This window comes from Herpailurus yagouaroundi, unplaced genomic scaffold (assembly GCF_014898765.1).
Source record: "Herpailurus yagouaroundi ecotype Mexico unplaced genomic scaffold, PumYag 215, whole genome shotgun sequence".
Classification (NCBI taxonomy): domain Eukaryota; kingdom Metazoa; phylum Chordata; class Mammalia; order Carnivora; family Felidae; genus Herpailurus; species Herpailurus yagouaroundi.
In genome coordinates this window covers 10,767,645-10,782,789 of record NW_024412446.1, presented here as the reverse complement: position 1 = coordinate 10,782,789, position 15,145 = coordinate 10,767,645, and the positions used below count along the sequence as shown (strand labels likewise).

At 53.1% G+C, this 15,145-nt stretch overlaps 1 protein-coding gene across 4 annotated transcripts in view; it reads right to left on the bottom strand.

Annotated features, from left to right (window-relative positions):
* Positions 1 to 15,145, bottom strand: part of RAP1GAP2 (RAP1 GTPase activating protein 2) — a 188,516-nt gene that overhangs the window by 98,867 nt on the left and 74,504 nt on the right. For all 4 annotated transcript variants that reach the window (XR_005784727.1, XM_040455543.1, XM_040455544.1 and 1 more), the window contains exon 2: positions 4,536 to 4,620. Coding sequence is in view for 3 of the 4 variants with exons in the window: in XM_040455543.1 (XP_040311477.1) it covers positions 4,536 to 4,620 (85 nt within the window). In the remaining variant the exon portion in view is untranslated. The remainder of the gene's footprint in view (positions 1 to 4,535; positions 4,621 to 15,145) is intronic.

Below are 15,145 nucleotides of genomic sequence, written 5' to 3'. Positions count from 1 at the left end.
CCTCAAGGAGTTCCATGCAGGGAGGTGTCAGGATGACCAGCAACATGACTTGGTAAGTGCAGTCACAAAAGGGATGCTCCCTTCGCAATGAGCAGGCTGGCGTGAGGCTTGTGGTTGTGACCACATGAGTCAGTCTGCTTTGCCAAAGGACAAAAAATATCCTTGCCACAGCCAGCCTCCTACCCGCGGCCACAGGCTAAGTCCTTGCCACAGAATAAATCTAAGTAACAGTCATAAAGAGACCTTTAAGTCCAGGTACACCACACGCACACACACACACACACACACTGACACCAGCCACAGAAGGGCACTGACACCACTGTGAGTCCTCGGGGTGACCCCCGACATCTTCCTCTGAGTCCTCAGCTCTAACCTTGGCCTTGGGGCTTTGGACAGTACAGTCGCCCCATAGGTTGCTGCTCTGCTCTGAGGCTGTCCGAGGTCCCGATCAGGCCAGCCCTCCTTTACCCCCTGCCAGCCTGCTGGGCCCTGTGCTGGCCAGAACAGAGCAGGGTCAGGTACCCAGAGTACAGTTACAAGTAATTTTTTGAATGAATCCCTACATTCACTAATAAACTCTTCCTTGTGCTCCAGATTCATGATCAGCCCCTTCCCTCCTATATCCACGCGTCCTCCTGGTTCCCCTCTTTCAACATTTCCACTCACTCCTCAACACACCCCTGCCTGCTGTCCAGTCCTCCCTCCCCGGAACTGTTCTGAGTTACAGCAGCAATGCCACCAGGCCACTGCACGCTCCACATCACACCTGGCCTCTGCTGCAGCTCACACAGCTGCCCATTCCTCCTTTGTTAAATGCTCCTCCCACCCGGTCTCCAGCCTCCTCCACAACAGCCTTTGCCTGGGGGAGCCCCTCAAGGGGCCGCCCCAGGAATCTCTCCTCTTCTCACCGCACCCTCTCCCTGGAGCGCCCACTGCCCCTTGCCTGACCTTCCACCCCAACTTTTAACTCCCGCCTCTAGAAGAATGGGTCTAGATTCCTGCCTCCAATCCAGACCCTTCTTCTGAGTCTGGCCTCCAAATACTCAGCGGCTCACTGACACCCCCATTTGTGTCTCAAGCATGTGCAACACAGCACTTGGAACTTAAGCCCTCACCCTCCCTCTTGAGCCCACCATCTCAGAGAATGGCTGTACCATGCATCAGTTGTTCCCAACCTGGGGCCGCCCTTGCCTCCTACCTGTCCGCAAATCCTCCTGTCTCATCAATCTACCTCTTAGGAAATCCAAGATCTGATCACTTCCAAATAACTCCACAGACCCCTCAGAGACAGGCCACCATCATTCCCTAACCCCCTCTGCACTGGACTCCTTTGGTGGCCTCCCAACCCTACCCCACTTTCCACTCTGCTCCTCCTACAAATTCTCCACCCAAGAGCCAGGGTGATTTTCCAAAAGTTGCATCATCTAGGTAGTGCTCTAACTAAAATCTTCAATGACATCAGTGCCCTTAGTTAGGATAAAGCCCAAAATCTCTAACAAAACTTCTAAGGGTTGAGGTGGGCAGGATGGGCAGACTGAGTGAAGGGGATAGAAGATACAGGCTCCCAGCTATAGAATAAATAAAAACGGGGATAAAAGGCACAGCATAGGAGCGCCTCAGTGGCTCAGTCAGTTAAGCATCTGACTTTGGCTCAGGTTGTGACCTTGAGGTTCATGAGTTCAAGCCCCACAACAGGCTCTGTGCTCTCAGCCTGAAGCCTGCTTCAGATCCTCTGTCTCTCTCTCTCTCTCTTTCTCTACCCCTCCCACACTCTCTCTTTCTCTCAAAAATAAACATTAAAAAAAAGAAAGGCACAGTATAGGGAAGATAGTCAATGGTGCTGTAACAGCGTGTGGTGACAGGCGGCAGCTACACTCGTGGGGGGCACCGTGTGACACGGAGACTTGTCGTGTTGCTATGCTGTACACCTGAAACTCGTGTAACATTGTGTGTTGACTATACTTCAACATACAAAAATGTTCTCAGACCAAATTAAAAAAATAATAATAAAATAAATAAAACTTGCAAGGGTCTGCCTCTCCATCCCTAACTGGATGCTCTGACCATTCTGCCCTCCCTCCTGCCTCAGGCCCCGTCCTTCCCACCTCAGGCCCTGTCCCTCCTGTCCCAGGGCCTACAGAGCTGGCAGCAGTGCTTATGCGTAACAGTCTGGAATGCTGATTCTGAGAGTCTGCACTCCTAAGGAGCTCCCAAATGACGCGGGCCTTGCCGGTCCCTTGGCCTCACTTTGAGTAGCAAGCATCTGGAACACTCTCCTCCACTCTGTCTGCATCTTTGCCCAACGAAGTCCTGCTCAACTCCCAGGGCTCAACTTCAACATCCTTTCCTAGGAAGTCCTCCCTGACCCTCTCCAAGGTTAGGTTGGATTCCCTCACACACGTCCCTTGTATTGTCCCCAAGCTATGCTGGGCTTCTCCTTTGGAACACTGATCACACCTAACAGTCCATCCTGCATCTTAAAGTTAATTTTTCAACTTTTGTCTCCCTAGCTAGACTACAAGCTCCAGGAGGGCGGGCACTTCGATGCCTCGTTCGCCACCAGGTCCCCAGCACTCAGCAACGGGCCTTGCTGGCACATGGTCAGCACTTGCGGTAGAAAGCTGTTTGGTCTTGCCTTCCCTGCATCCACCTCCCCATCTTCTCCTCATGACACCCTAATTTTTTCTTTGAGGAACCACCCTTCCCCCACTCTTAGTTCTTTGGGCTTAGAGAGTGGGCCTGCAACCTGGGTCTGGCCAATCAGAGCCTCCGTCATTCTGGCCGCAGTGATCGGTTCAGAGACAGACAGGTAACCTAAGCCAGGCCCTCAAGCTTCCTCCCTAAGACTTCTGCTGGGACTGCTGGGGGCAAGACACTCTTCTTTCTACTGAAGTTACTTAGCAGGTAGGAGCTACTGTCACCATCCTGCCACCACAGCGACAGAGCTTGACAAAGAATAAAACCAACAGAGAAGAGACATGGAAAGAGACAGATCTCAGATGCAGCCATGCCTGGAGTCTATAGTTGCCATTAGAAAGCAAGAAATTCCCTTTCATGCTTAAGCCAGAGTTTATGTTTCTGTCACTGGTACCCAAGAGTCCTGACTAATACAACATTTGAGCAAATACTGGGTGCTGAATGAATTAAATAAGCATGTGAGTAAGTAAAGCCTGCCAACAGAACTCAGGGATTCCTCCTCGGAGACTTTCAGGGTTCTCCCCACAAACTCCTACCACCCATGAGCACAGTGACAAGCATCCCACATCCAAACTTGCAGACCAAGGGGCTGACACTCAGAACGCTTCTCGGCATTACTCCGTGCAAACTGGCTGACAGAGGCTGTCTGGCTGTCAATGCCCCTGGGTCCTCCTCCAGGTGGAAAGCAGGGGTGTCCTCACTCAGCCCTGCGCCCCACCCACTCCAACCAGGGCAGGCTCTGGCTGTCATTCCAGGATATTCCCCCTTCTTGCACACCCTACAGCTCTCCACGCGGTGGGCATTCTGTATGGGATGATAATGGAGCGGTGGCTCTCATCCACTTCTTGGCGGGGGGGCGGGGCTGGGGTGCGCGGGGCGCGGGTAATCACTGTGCAACAGATCGGTCAGGGGAGAGGGGGGACAGCAGAAAGCAACAGGGGAGAGATGCTTAATCATTTCCTTGTGAGTCATTTCACAGCAGAGCCCCCTGGACAGAGATAGAGGCTGGCATAGATGTCCCTTCAGATGACTCAGGAGGCAGGTGACCTCTTCAGAGCTAGTCCTCACCTGGCAAACGGTGGGAGGGAGGGAGGGAAGAAAGGAGGTGCATTGCTGCCTAGGCAGGAATACTGGCTGAGCCTAAGTCCTCCCTGAGAGCCAGCTCAGCCCTGTAACCATTCTGGGGGGGGGGGGGGGGGGCGGGGGGGCGCTGAACGCCCCCGGGGGCCGGGCATGGTGGGGGAAGGGTACGGTTGCCTCAGGCCCTCTCCAGGAATGAGTAATCATGGCCTGGGGTTCTGGGAGACAGTCTCCCAGGAAAGAGACTTGTGAATGAAGTGCGAATAGGAAAAGAATTAGTGACCCCAAGAAGCTCCAGGGCAACTCTCCCACATGGGGATGACAGGGCCAGCCCAGGAGGGCCAATCAGAGGCAGGTAGACCAGCATGCAAGTGCCACTCAAGTCCCAGGAGGGTCCCACCCCACAGGACCCCCGCCTCCCCCAGCCCCAGAGCAAGGCAGCCCTCCTGGGAAGTGGTCCCTTAAGGCACCAGGCTGCATTCCAAGTCTCCTCGCTTACTCCTGCCTGAGTCCCTTGTGCTGGACCCCAGAGCTCCGCAAGGCCTCCCGCAACCCCATTCAGCCCCAGTCCATTTCCTCACTGCCCCTGACACCCCCAAGTCTCAGTCACACTTTCCTCCCACACTGGTGAGCTGAAGTGGACACTGCCTCCTGAGGTGTCAGGGCACTCTCTGGCTCCCACTGGATGGAAGTAGCCGGGCCTGGGACTGAAGGGACAGCCACCTCCCCTTCCCACTCACCAACTCTAAGCCTCTTACCTTCATGGTGGGAGGCGCAGTGAGAGGAGGGGACAGCGGCCGGTCTGGGAAGGTCACATCCGAGCTGTTGGCCAGCTCCTGCTTCCTGTGAAGAGGCCACAGAACACAGAAGACATGAGTCAGGGCCTGAGCCATTCCCTCTCTGCCAAGAGCAGCTGGGCATGGGGACCCGGTCTAACACACACTGCGTGAAACCAGAGTGGAATGCATCCTCTGCTGGGATGTCCTAAACCCTCCAGTGGGGCTATTCCACGTGTGGTTCCTGCACCAGCCACATGGGCATCACCTGGGAACTTGTTAGAAATGTAAATGCCCAGGTGCACGCCAGAGTCTCCAGCGACGGGGCTAGGAAGCTGGGTCTTACAATCCCTCCAGGCGACTATGATGTCCACTGATGTACCGGGGCCACCACTCTTAAGACATACGGGACCCACAACACCTAAGGGCCTCCAAGGCACCAACAAATGCTTCAAGGCATCAAAATAAACTAACTGTTTTACCACAACAGCAAAGTTTGACACAGTGGAAAATAACTAGGCCCTGAAACTGTAGCAATTACCGTTTATCTTCCAGTTTTTTCATTTGTCAAAATTATAGGGGTTAGTAAAATAGTCTTCATGTATACGTTTAGTAGATGTATTTCAAAATACATTTTAATTAAGGACCAGCAAAAAGACAGAGACAGAAGAGGAGCATAAACATTTGTGATTCATCCTTCCTGGATACCCTTTGCCACTTCCCCCCGCATCCCCCCCCACACACACACACACACCGCGGCCAGAGAGCTGACCTCGGGAGGATGGGGCTGCCTGCTGTGTAAGCTGCAGGTAGAACTTATTTTAGTTCACGTGGGCTAGGACCATGGAGAAGCAGCTAAACAGAGTTATGTCACCATGACAACATGACTGTGACAAGTTCACTGCTCTCACACACTCCCCACTTGCCATCTGGCCCTTGCCGGTGACCAGGGAGTGCTAGTTCGCAGTCTCATCACCAGGCACGATGTTTGCAGTGAGATAAGTCTCCGGAGCAATGATTGATTATGCAACAGGGCCAGCTGGGCAGAACCTGGGGGAGCCCCAGACGAGGGACTATGGTGTCCTGGACGTGCCCTGGCTATCTCCCGGGACAGCAGCGAGAGGTGAGGATATGACAAGCCCAAGAAGACCAGGCTGAGCCATCAAAGCTCCCAACTCTGCTGCCGTCTCCTTCTCCAGAACTCCACCCTGAAGCAGCCAAGAGAGTGAGCCTGACACCTGGGTCACACTTAAATGACCAAAGGACCCCCACTGCCACCTTGACAGAATGCTTCTTGTACTTTGCAGCCCACATCTCGCCAACGGGGATGACAGCCCCAACCCCAAGCCTCCTTCATGAGAGAGGCCCGGCCTCCCCACAGAGCCTGGCCTACCTGCCTTTCCAGAGGCAGCCCTTGCCCTGAGACCCACACACCACCCCAGCCTGGCTCCCCTCAGCCCACAGGGCAGGCCCAACCTAAAAGAAGACAGACCAGGTGCCACGGGGCCCTGTCTCGCCGGCACGACCCCTGCCTGCCCCCGCAGCTGGCCATGCCTCATTCTCATCTAGGCAACCAGGGAAGGAGACCGCGTGAACGTCTTGGCAGAGGATCCATGTGACCCCATTGACCTCAGCCTGCCAATCCCCCTTTCTGATCCTCTGTCTGCCTTGCCCCTCCTGTCTTCCTGAACCCAGTCTCACTCTGAGGGCAGGAAAGGTGGGGGACCCCCTCCCTCCGAGTCCAGACTATAACCGGCCCAAGAACCAGCAGGGCCACGACTCAGCACGTGTGCGTGTGTGCATGCACACGCACACACACACACACACACACACACACACACACACGTGAGGAATGCATGAGGCTCCTTCCACCTCTCAGAGCCACCGCCTCCCTGTTATGGCCTGGAACCGGTGTGGGGTCCAGCCCTGCTGCTCTGGCCCTCACCTGCCTGTGGACCCCACAGAGCTGCGTCCCAGCACAGACTCACCCCCTCCGGTCACTCTGCCTTTTCCCCTGCAGCCTCTGCTCATCCTCAATGGGCCCAGCCTCTGAGAGCCACGGTGGGGGAAAGGGAGTGGGGGGGGGGGGGGGGGGGAGATGATCAAGGATGGGGGCACCACCCTCGGGTCCCCTCAGGTGAGAATGCACAAGGGCTGCTCCCCTTGGGGGCTGGCAGCCAAGGAGTTAGAAGCATGCAGGGAGGGCAGAGGAGGCAAGCCCCCTACCCAAAGTCTACAGGGCTGTGTGGAGGTTAGCTGAGGACCTCTGGACTAGTCCCCTGGAGGGAGCTGTGGCAAACTTGCCTCACAGCAGTCCTGGCTCTCCAAGCACACTAATCCCAGAGGAGGGCAACGCTGGCAGGTCAGCTGGTCAAAGGACGCTCAGATACACAGTCACACTGTCTGCTTCTCTCCCTAAGGTATGCAACGTCCCCCCCCCCCCATGGGACCAGAGCAGATGTGATTATTACTCAAGGTCCCTGAGTCTCAGGCAAAGGACCACTGCCCCCAACGCTCCCTGGGCTGAGCCCCCCTTCCCTGCACCAGCCAGTTTTCCCTGGATGCTGGAATAAGCCCCTGGGACCAGTTTCCAGGGAGTGGTGAGGACAATTTGTGGGGAACACAGGGCATCTTCCAGCCAGAAGGATTTACTGAATGATGTCTGGGGCCTGGAAAGTGCTGGAGCAGGAATGGGCACCAGGGGCTAGCGGCTTCGCACCAGTTCTGGGCTCTTCCGAGATACCAGATGCAATGCCTGGGTAGGTAGAAGGCAAGACTGCTGCTCTCAGAAAGATCCGAACTCAGAGTACACCCAGGACCTTGGCTGCAAATCGACCCTTCACAGAGAGCTCCCTCTCTCTCTGCCCCTCCCCCGTTCATGCTCTGTCTCTCTCTATCCCAAAAATAAATAAACGTTGATTGGTATATGTAGGCAGCTCAAGTGGCCTATGGGAGGGGAGGGGACGTGTGTCCCCTCCCCCACGCTCAACTCCGAGGAGCCAAAGGTACTTAATCAAGAGCCAACCGCCTCTTACGGGTTGAATCACGTCCCCCCCGCCCCCCAAACAATATGCTGAAGTCCTAACCTCCAGGCCCCATGAATGTGTCCCTATTTGGAGATGTAATCAAGAGATCATCAGGGCCGTCCCTTAATTCAATCTGGCTGGTGTCCTTACGAGAGGAGAAGGCGGCCATGTGAAGACACAGACACAGGGAGAACGCCACATGACAATAGAGGCAGAGACTGGAAAGAGGCGGCGGGAACACCGAGGGTTGCCAGCCACCGCCAGAAGCTGTAGGAGGCAAGGAAGGAGTCTACCCCAGAGGCTGCAGAAGGAGCAGGCCCCTCTGACACCTTGATTTTGGACCTCTAGCCTCCAGAATAGAGACAACAAAGGTTTGTTGTCTTAAGGTGCAGATCCGTGGCACTTGGTTACAGCAGCCCCGGGAGACAAACGTGCTACCCAAGTCCCAGGTGCTAGCCTCGGCCTTGTAATTGGAGGACCAAAAACAAAGACGATGAAATCCCTGCTTCAGCGTCATCACCCCGGCCATGGTCAGCTGGGCTCAACCTCGTCCTGCCCCCGCCCTCACAACCAAGGACATTCGTTTGGGAGCCACCCTCCCAGGGACAGCCAGGCCCAGCCCAGTCACCAGCTGGTACTGAGATAAGACGAGTAAGAACTTCGGTGCTCAGCGCCATTCCAGCCGAGAGAACTGGCAAGCAAATCATACATAAGCCGGTGAAAGTGACACGATTACACCAAGAGATAACCTTCAGTCTGCTCTCATTTATTAGAAGCATAAGGCAAATTATTAGCAGAGGTGGTATCCTTACTATTACTTATAACAACTTTCTTGTGACCCACGGCGATCCTGACATTATCATGGCACTGAGTCTGAAACTGCCTCACTGGCCAAGCCAGCTGAATGCTCACACACAGCTCTGATGACATGGGACCCATGGGGTGGGGGGGCGCCGGGGAGAACAGAGAGGCGGCAGACAAGGGAGGAAGAAGATCATACAGACAGCTAAAAGAGAAAGGTGGTAAAACACGCATGAATGGGAGGGTCAGGGGCCTCCTCCAGCCTCCGGGGGTCCTGGAGGTGCTACCCACTCAGCATCCCTCTGCCCCAAAACCATCTGCCACTGAGGGTCTCTGCTCTGGGATTCCTTCCCCAGAAGCATGGGCGATCCTGGGGCAGCTGGGAGAGGGCCTGGCTGGCTTCGGCCAAATGCAAACCTCTGGAGGAAGTGATCAGAGAGCCTTTGGGAGAAGCTGAGAAAGCCAGGAGATGGGTCACCAGATGGGACTGTTCACAGGGCACTGGACACACCCCAGGTGGGGGCCCTACTTACAGTACCCTGGCCTCCAGCTCCTCCCTATCCAGCTTCGATTTCTCTACCCTAGACCATTTGAGGCCACCGCAGCCGCCATGTCCCCCACACTTCTATGAAAGTGCCCTACACTAGGGATCAAGGGACTCCCAGGTTCCAGTCTGGCTCCACCCACCACCCCACTGCATGACCTTGGGTAGGTTACCTCACTTCTCCACATCTGCAAAGATGGGGGTGATGATGTTTTGAGGAATTAAATGTAATGGCCGTGAAATAAAACATAAAATCCTATACAAACGTAGACTATTGTTATTTTCATCATATTTGTTGTTACTATAACCCAGAAAATGGTGATCTGGTCTCCGAGTAGAGAGAGAGAAGTGAGGGTCCAGGACTGTTTAATGTCTCTGAAAACATTTCTGGCATCTCAAATAAGCACCCATGCTAGCCCCAGGGAACTACTCTCAGGACCATAACTACTGGTTAATAATCAACAACAGGAAAACCTTTCACCTATCAGCAGATGGCTCTGGGGCCAGGTTTAAGCCTTCCTCTGGAAGAGAGTTCTCCCAAACCCACAAACCCCCTCTGCATCCCTCACCCCACCAGGTCCCCAGCCACCCAGCCATGCTTGGCTGGGTTTTCTCCCATTTTCCAAATAGCCAAGCTAGAGGAATGCAGACAGTTGGCCACTATAAGAAGCTTCCCGGGAAAACGCAACCAAAAAGGAAGGAGGCATACCATTCACAACAGCCAAAAGGTGGAAAGAACCCAGTGTCCGCACGCAATGAATGAATAAACAAAATGTGGTCTGTAGATGGAGTATTATTCAGCCATAAAAAGGAACAAAGTACTGACCTATGCCACAGCGTGGATGAAGTTCGGAAACATTACACTACGTGAAAAGACGCCAGACACAAGAGGCCACATGTTATATGATTCCATTTACGTGAAATGTCCAAAACAGGCAAATCCAGAGACAGAAAGTAGACTAGCGGTCACCAGGGGCAGACAGAGAATGGAGGGGAATGGGGAGTTTCTTTCCAAAGTGATAAATATGTTCTGGAACTACATGGTGGTGATAGTTGCACAACTTTGTCAATACACTAAAAAGCATTGGGTATAAAAGGGTGAATGTTGGGGCGCCTGGGTGGCGCAGTCGGTTAGGCGTCCGGCTTCAGCCAGGGCACGATCTCGCGGTCCGTGAGTTCGAGCCCCGCGTCGGGCTCTGGGCTGATGGCTCAGAGCCTGGAGCCTGTTTCCGATTCTGTGTCTCCCTCTCTCTATGCCCCTCCCCCGTTCATGCTCTGTCTCTCTCTATCCCAAAAATAAATAAACGTTGAAAAAAAAATTTTTTTTTAAAAAAAGGGTGAATGTTATGGCATGCAAATTAAAACTGAATTTTTAAAAACGAACAAGAGACAAGGGGCTAACTGGACTCTAGTTCTGTCACTTCTGCTTACTCTCCTCTCCGGCTGCCCTTTGGTGCCCGCAGGGCCCCGGGCTGTGCAAGCTCTGGCTGTGCGGCAATGCTTCAGACACTGACTGGGATCCCAGCCACGCCCTTCGTCCCCACTCCCAGCCCTCAGGAGTACCTGCACTGTCACTGATTTGGAGAGATCTTCTGAGTTCTAGCTGATCCCATTTCCCCATCCTGTACAACCAACTAAACCATAAACAATAGGAAATAACATAATATGAAAGATTCATGAGAAATCATCGTAAGAATCAGACACGATGAGAGGAAAGAAGAATTAGAAGCCTGACGAGCTGAACCTCAAAGTCTCAGTCTCTCTGCTTTCTCATCTGCAGAATGGGCGGGCTAACTCCCAACGCCCGTTCCCTGAACAGGACTCAGAAAATTGTGTTCAACTCCTCGAGGGCTAGTGTTTTGACAGTTTTTATGGTGGCAGATACTTATGTGGTCCCTGGGTAAGGCGGGCCAGGGGGATGGATGAGCAGGGGACACCAGGCTGGGTGCAGGCTGAGGTCCATACCCAGAGGAGTCTGCCTTGCCGGCTACGGAGACCCCAGACCCAGCACACAATCACATAACCCTCATTCTAGCAGCAAGCAGTGCTGGGGCATCCCCATGGTTGAAAGCACCTTGAGAGGCTCCGTGCAGGCATGGCCGGTCACCCGGGCAACAGGCTGGATGGAGTAGAGAGAACCAGGCTCTGGCCTCAAGCAAGGCAGGTGGGCAGTGTGTACAGTAAGATCAAAAGCACCGGCTTTATGGCCCAACAAGCCTGGATTTGAATTCCAGCCCTACCGATTAGCTATGTGACCCTGGTCAGGTCACTTCATCTCCATGCCCCTCAGTTTCCACATCTGTAAAATGGTGTAACTATACCCACCTCACCAGTGGCCTGAATAAGCCTGTAAAGCACTTAGCACAGTGCCTGGTACACAGCAAAAACATGATACCTGGCCACTGTCGTTGTTGCCAAGGCGGCCATCAAATGAGGGGGGAGGGAGTGGGTGCAGGGGAGGGGGGTCAAGGCAGAAAGTGAATCCGAGCACAGAGAGGAGGCAGGGACAGCTTCAAACCTGGGGGAACTCGGATGCCCACGTACTTTGGACCCTAAGCTTAGGAGGCAGGGACAGGAGAGCCCAGCCACTGTGTGGGGGCCACCAGGCTCTTGGCACATGCGCATGGCTTGATTCCAAGCCCCAAAGGGACAGACGGAGAGGTGAGGGGGTTAATGTCTGTCCTGTGCTGGGGCCGATGTGGAAGCGGAGAAGAACAGAGCCCCATGGGGCTGGCGGGGAGGCGAGGGGCCACAAGGGGGCACAGGATTCGGGAGTGAGAGGTGCCAGCAGGCGAAGGGAGTGAGTCCCAGTGCCCCACCGGTTCCCCCTGAGAAGAGCAGGCACTGCTCACCTGGAAGCATCTGGCATGGTTGACTCTGGTGTCATGTCCCATCCCCGTGCACACTCTGGAGATTCGGACCCCAACTCTGGACCTTTGGTGACTCAAAATTCCCCAAGGATGCAAAATGGCAAGCCCCCGCCCCCGCCATGCACACCCAATCCTGGGGTTCATGGACACAGACCAGCAGCCCGGGGAGAAACCATTAGAAACCATTCAACCGCCTAATCACACACACAAGGACATCGAGGCCTGGAGAGGCAAGGGGAGGTGCCCAAATCCCACAGGCAGCCTCTCTCCTGTTCTCCAGAGAGCGCAGTTCCCAAATCATCTCAGCACGAGTGTGCAAAAAGTGAGCAGGTCACGTCTCAGGAAGAACCTATCAGGAGGCACAGCTGGTTCAGAGACACATATTTATAAAGCATGAATGTTGGGGTGCCTGGCTGGCTCAGTTGGTAGGGCATGCAACTCTTTTTATTTTTTTAAGATATTTAAAACAAATCTCCACAGCCAACGTGGGGCTTGAACTCATGACCCCAAGACCCCAAGACCAAGAGTTGCATGGTCTACCAACCGAGCCAGCCAGGTGTCCCAGAGCATGCGACTCTTGATCTTGGAGTCATGAGTTCAAACCCCATGTTGGGCATAGAGCTTATTATTAAAAGAAAAAAAAAAAAAAAAGGCATGAGCATCAGGGGTCCATCCACGGGGTCTGTGGGTCCCCCATAAGGAATGCACTGACAGCAGAACCCAGGGCAGCACAGGAGGTGAACAGGCCATACCCTGGGCAATGAAAGGGGGCTACACATGGGACCAAGGGGAGTTCTGGGTGATACTTGGTGCCTGTAGCTTCAAAGAACACGCTGGCTTCTCTCCAGATGTGTTGGGTGAGGATGGCATGGAGGGCCCTGAATCACTCGACTGGGCCAGGGGTAAGAGAAAGGACAGGCACCAGGAGGAACAGGACAGGAGGGTGACCCCGCCCTGGAGACCCGGCTATGGCCCCTGGTTAGGGACAAGTGAGCCTCCTGTATTACATCTCGGAGCTGATGGACCAGCCTACACACACAGGCACATCTCCACACTCCTGGGAAAAGCCTTACCCAACAGACAACTTTTAGGACTGACTGACGCCGTACAGCTCACACATGAGTAAGCGCAGACCCTGAGGGGTGTGGTGTGGGCCCAAGAGTCACGGAGTCAGAAATTTGGGTGTTGGGGGACACCTGGGTGGCTCAGTCAGTTAAGCTTTTCTGACTTCAGCTCAGGTCATGATTTCACGGTTTGTGAATTCGAGCCCCACATTGGGCTGTCTGATGTCAGCACAGATCCTCAGCCCCCCTCTCTTTTTGCCCCTCCCCCCATGCTCGCTCGCTCGCTGTCTCTCTCAAAAATAAATAAACTTTTGGGGCGCCTGGGTGGCGCAGTCGGTTAAGCGTCCGACTTCAGCCAGGTCACAATCTCGCGGTCCGTGAGTTCGAGCCCCGCGTCGGGCTCTGGGCTGATGGCTCAGAGCCTGGAGCCTGTTTCCGATTCCGTGTCTCCCTCTCTCTCTGCCCCTCCCCCGTTCATGCTCTGTCTCTCTCTGTCCCAAAAATAAATAAATGTTGAAAAAAAAAATTTTTTTTAAATAAATAAACTTTTAAAAAAAAAAGGTCACTTAGTGATACAGTAGGAAGAAGAGAAGCTAAAAGGCTGGGTGTCAGAAAACCAAGTGATGGGTGCTTCGTACATGACACATCTGAGGAGAAGAACTAGGTTTGTGAAAGGCAGATGATAAAGCGTTCATTCTGGACACACCGCAAGTCAGGGGGTCCTGGGAAACCCAGGAGGGATCAGGAAAGTACAGAAGCCTTAGCAGAGAGTCAGGAGTGAGGAGAAGAGAGGTGCGGGTACGCGTGTCATCCAGCCTAAACGTGCCGTATCACCTGGAAACAGCTTCCCTCACATGCTCAGCCTCAGCGCTCAGCCACTCTGCTTGGCACCGTCTGGCCTCAGTTGAAGGAGCCACATCATGCTCAGGGCAAAGATGGCCAGCTCACAGGGTCACGGCCTCAGATAGCTTCAGAACCACAATCACAAACCATGGAGCCACAAAAGCACAGAATATCAGCATTTTCCCAGCCTGTTAGTATTTCATGACCTGGATGCCAAGTACGTGGGTGCTTACTGCATAATTCAGTTTAGGTGTATGGCATGCATCACAACAAAAAAAATTTTTTTTAATGTTTTTTTATTCTTGAAAGACACAGAGAGACAGAGCGTGAGCAGGGGAGGCACAGAGAGACAGAGGGAGATACATAATCTGAAGCAGGCTCCAGGCTCTGAGCTGTCAGCACAGAGCCTGACACAGGGCTCGAACCCACGAATCATGAGATCATGACCTGAGCCAAAGTTGGATGCTTAACTGACTGAGCCACCCAGGTGCCCTAACAAAAAATAATTTTTAAGTAGTTCTTTCTCACTTCTTTTAGGAGAGATAGATATAAATATGGATATGGATACGAACACAGAAGTAGAGACAGACTATATCTGTCTCTGTTGAAACTTCCATGATGAACATATCAGACTGATTACCTGCATTTCTTTTGCTTCTTCTGAAGCCCCTTAAAATAACAGTTGTTTTTTTTTAAGTGTGAAATGACAAGAGCAAATGTAACAGAAGAGGAAAATCCAGCCTACAAAAGATGGCTTGTGCCTGGAAGATGGGCTGGAATCACCCCAGCAGAGTGTTTGATACTTAAGACACGGAGCCTTTGGACAGCCTCCCAACCTGTCGCTTCCTCAGCAGCCAGATGACCTTCCCAACCCTCACCACCATAAGAAACTGAGCAACAATCCCTGAGAAAAGACATCTGGACTCCAATGGAAAAGGCAGTTTGCTACCTAATCATCACCCTGCATGGAAGCTCCCAGGTGGCACGCCAGCCCAAGCACACAGTTCCCAATCCAGTTCCTAGTGCCTCACTCTTGGGTACAGAGAGACAGCCAAGGATGGCCAGACATTTGAGGAAAGACTCCAGCATCAGGGAGAGATGTCAAAATAATCAAGAGGAACCCGAAGGTAACAGACAATGCAAGGAACCAATGGGGACCCCAAAACACTACTATAAAGTAATATCCCCAGAGAGATAAGACAAGATTTTGTATCCATGACACAAGGAGAGAATGCTATAAAAAAATGGAATGATCAGGAGAGAAAGAGAGCTTAGAAAATAAAAACATGATGTGAAGACTAAGTCAAAGTTCCCAAAAAAGAACAAGAAGACAAAGATGTGGAAAATGAAAAAGAAAAGATAAAGATAAAAACATGAGAGGATCCAATACCTGACCAAAAATGGTTCCAGGAAGAAGTAACGGATAAGAAAGAGAGTTGTGGTA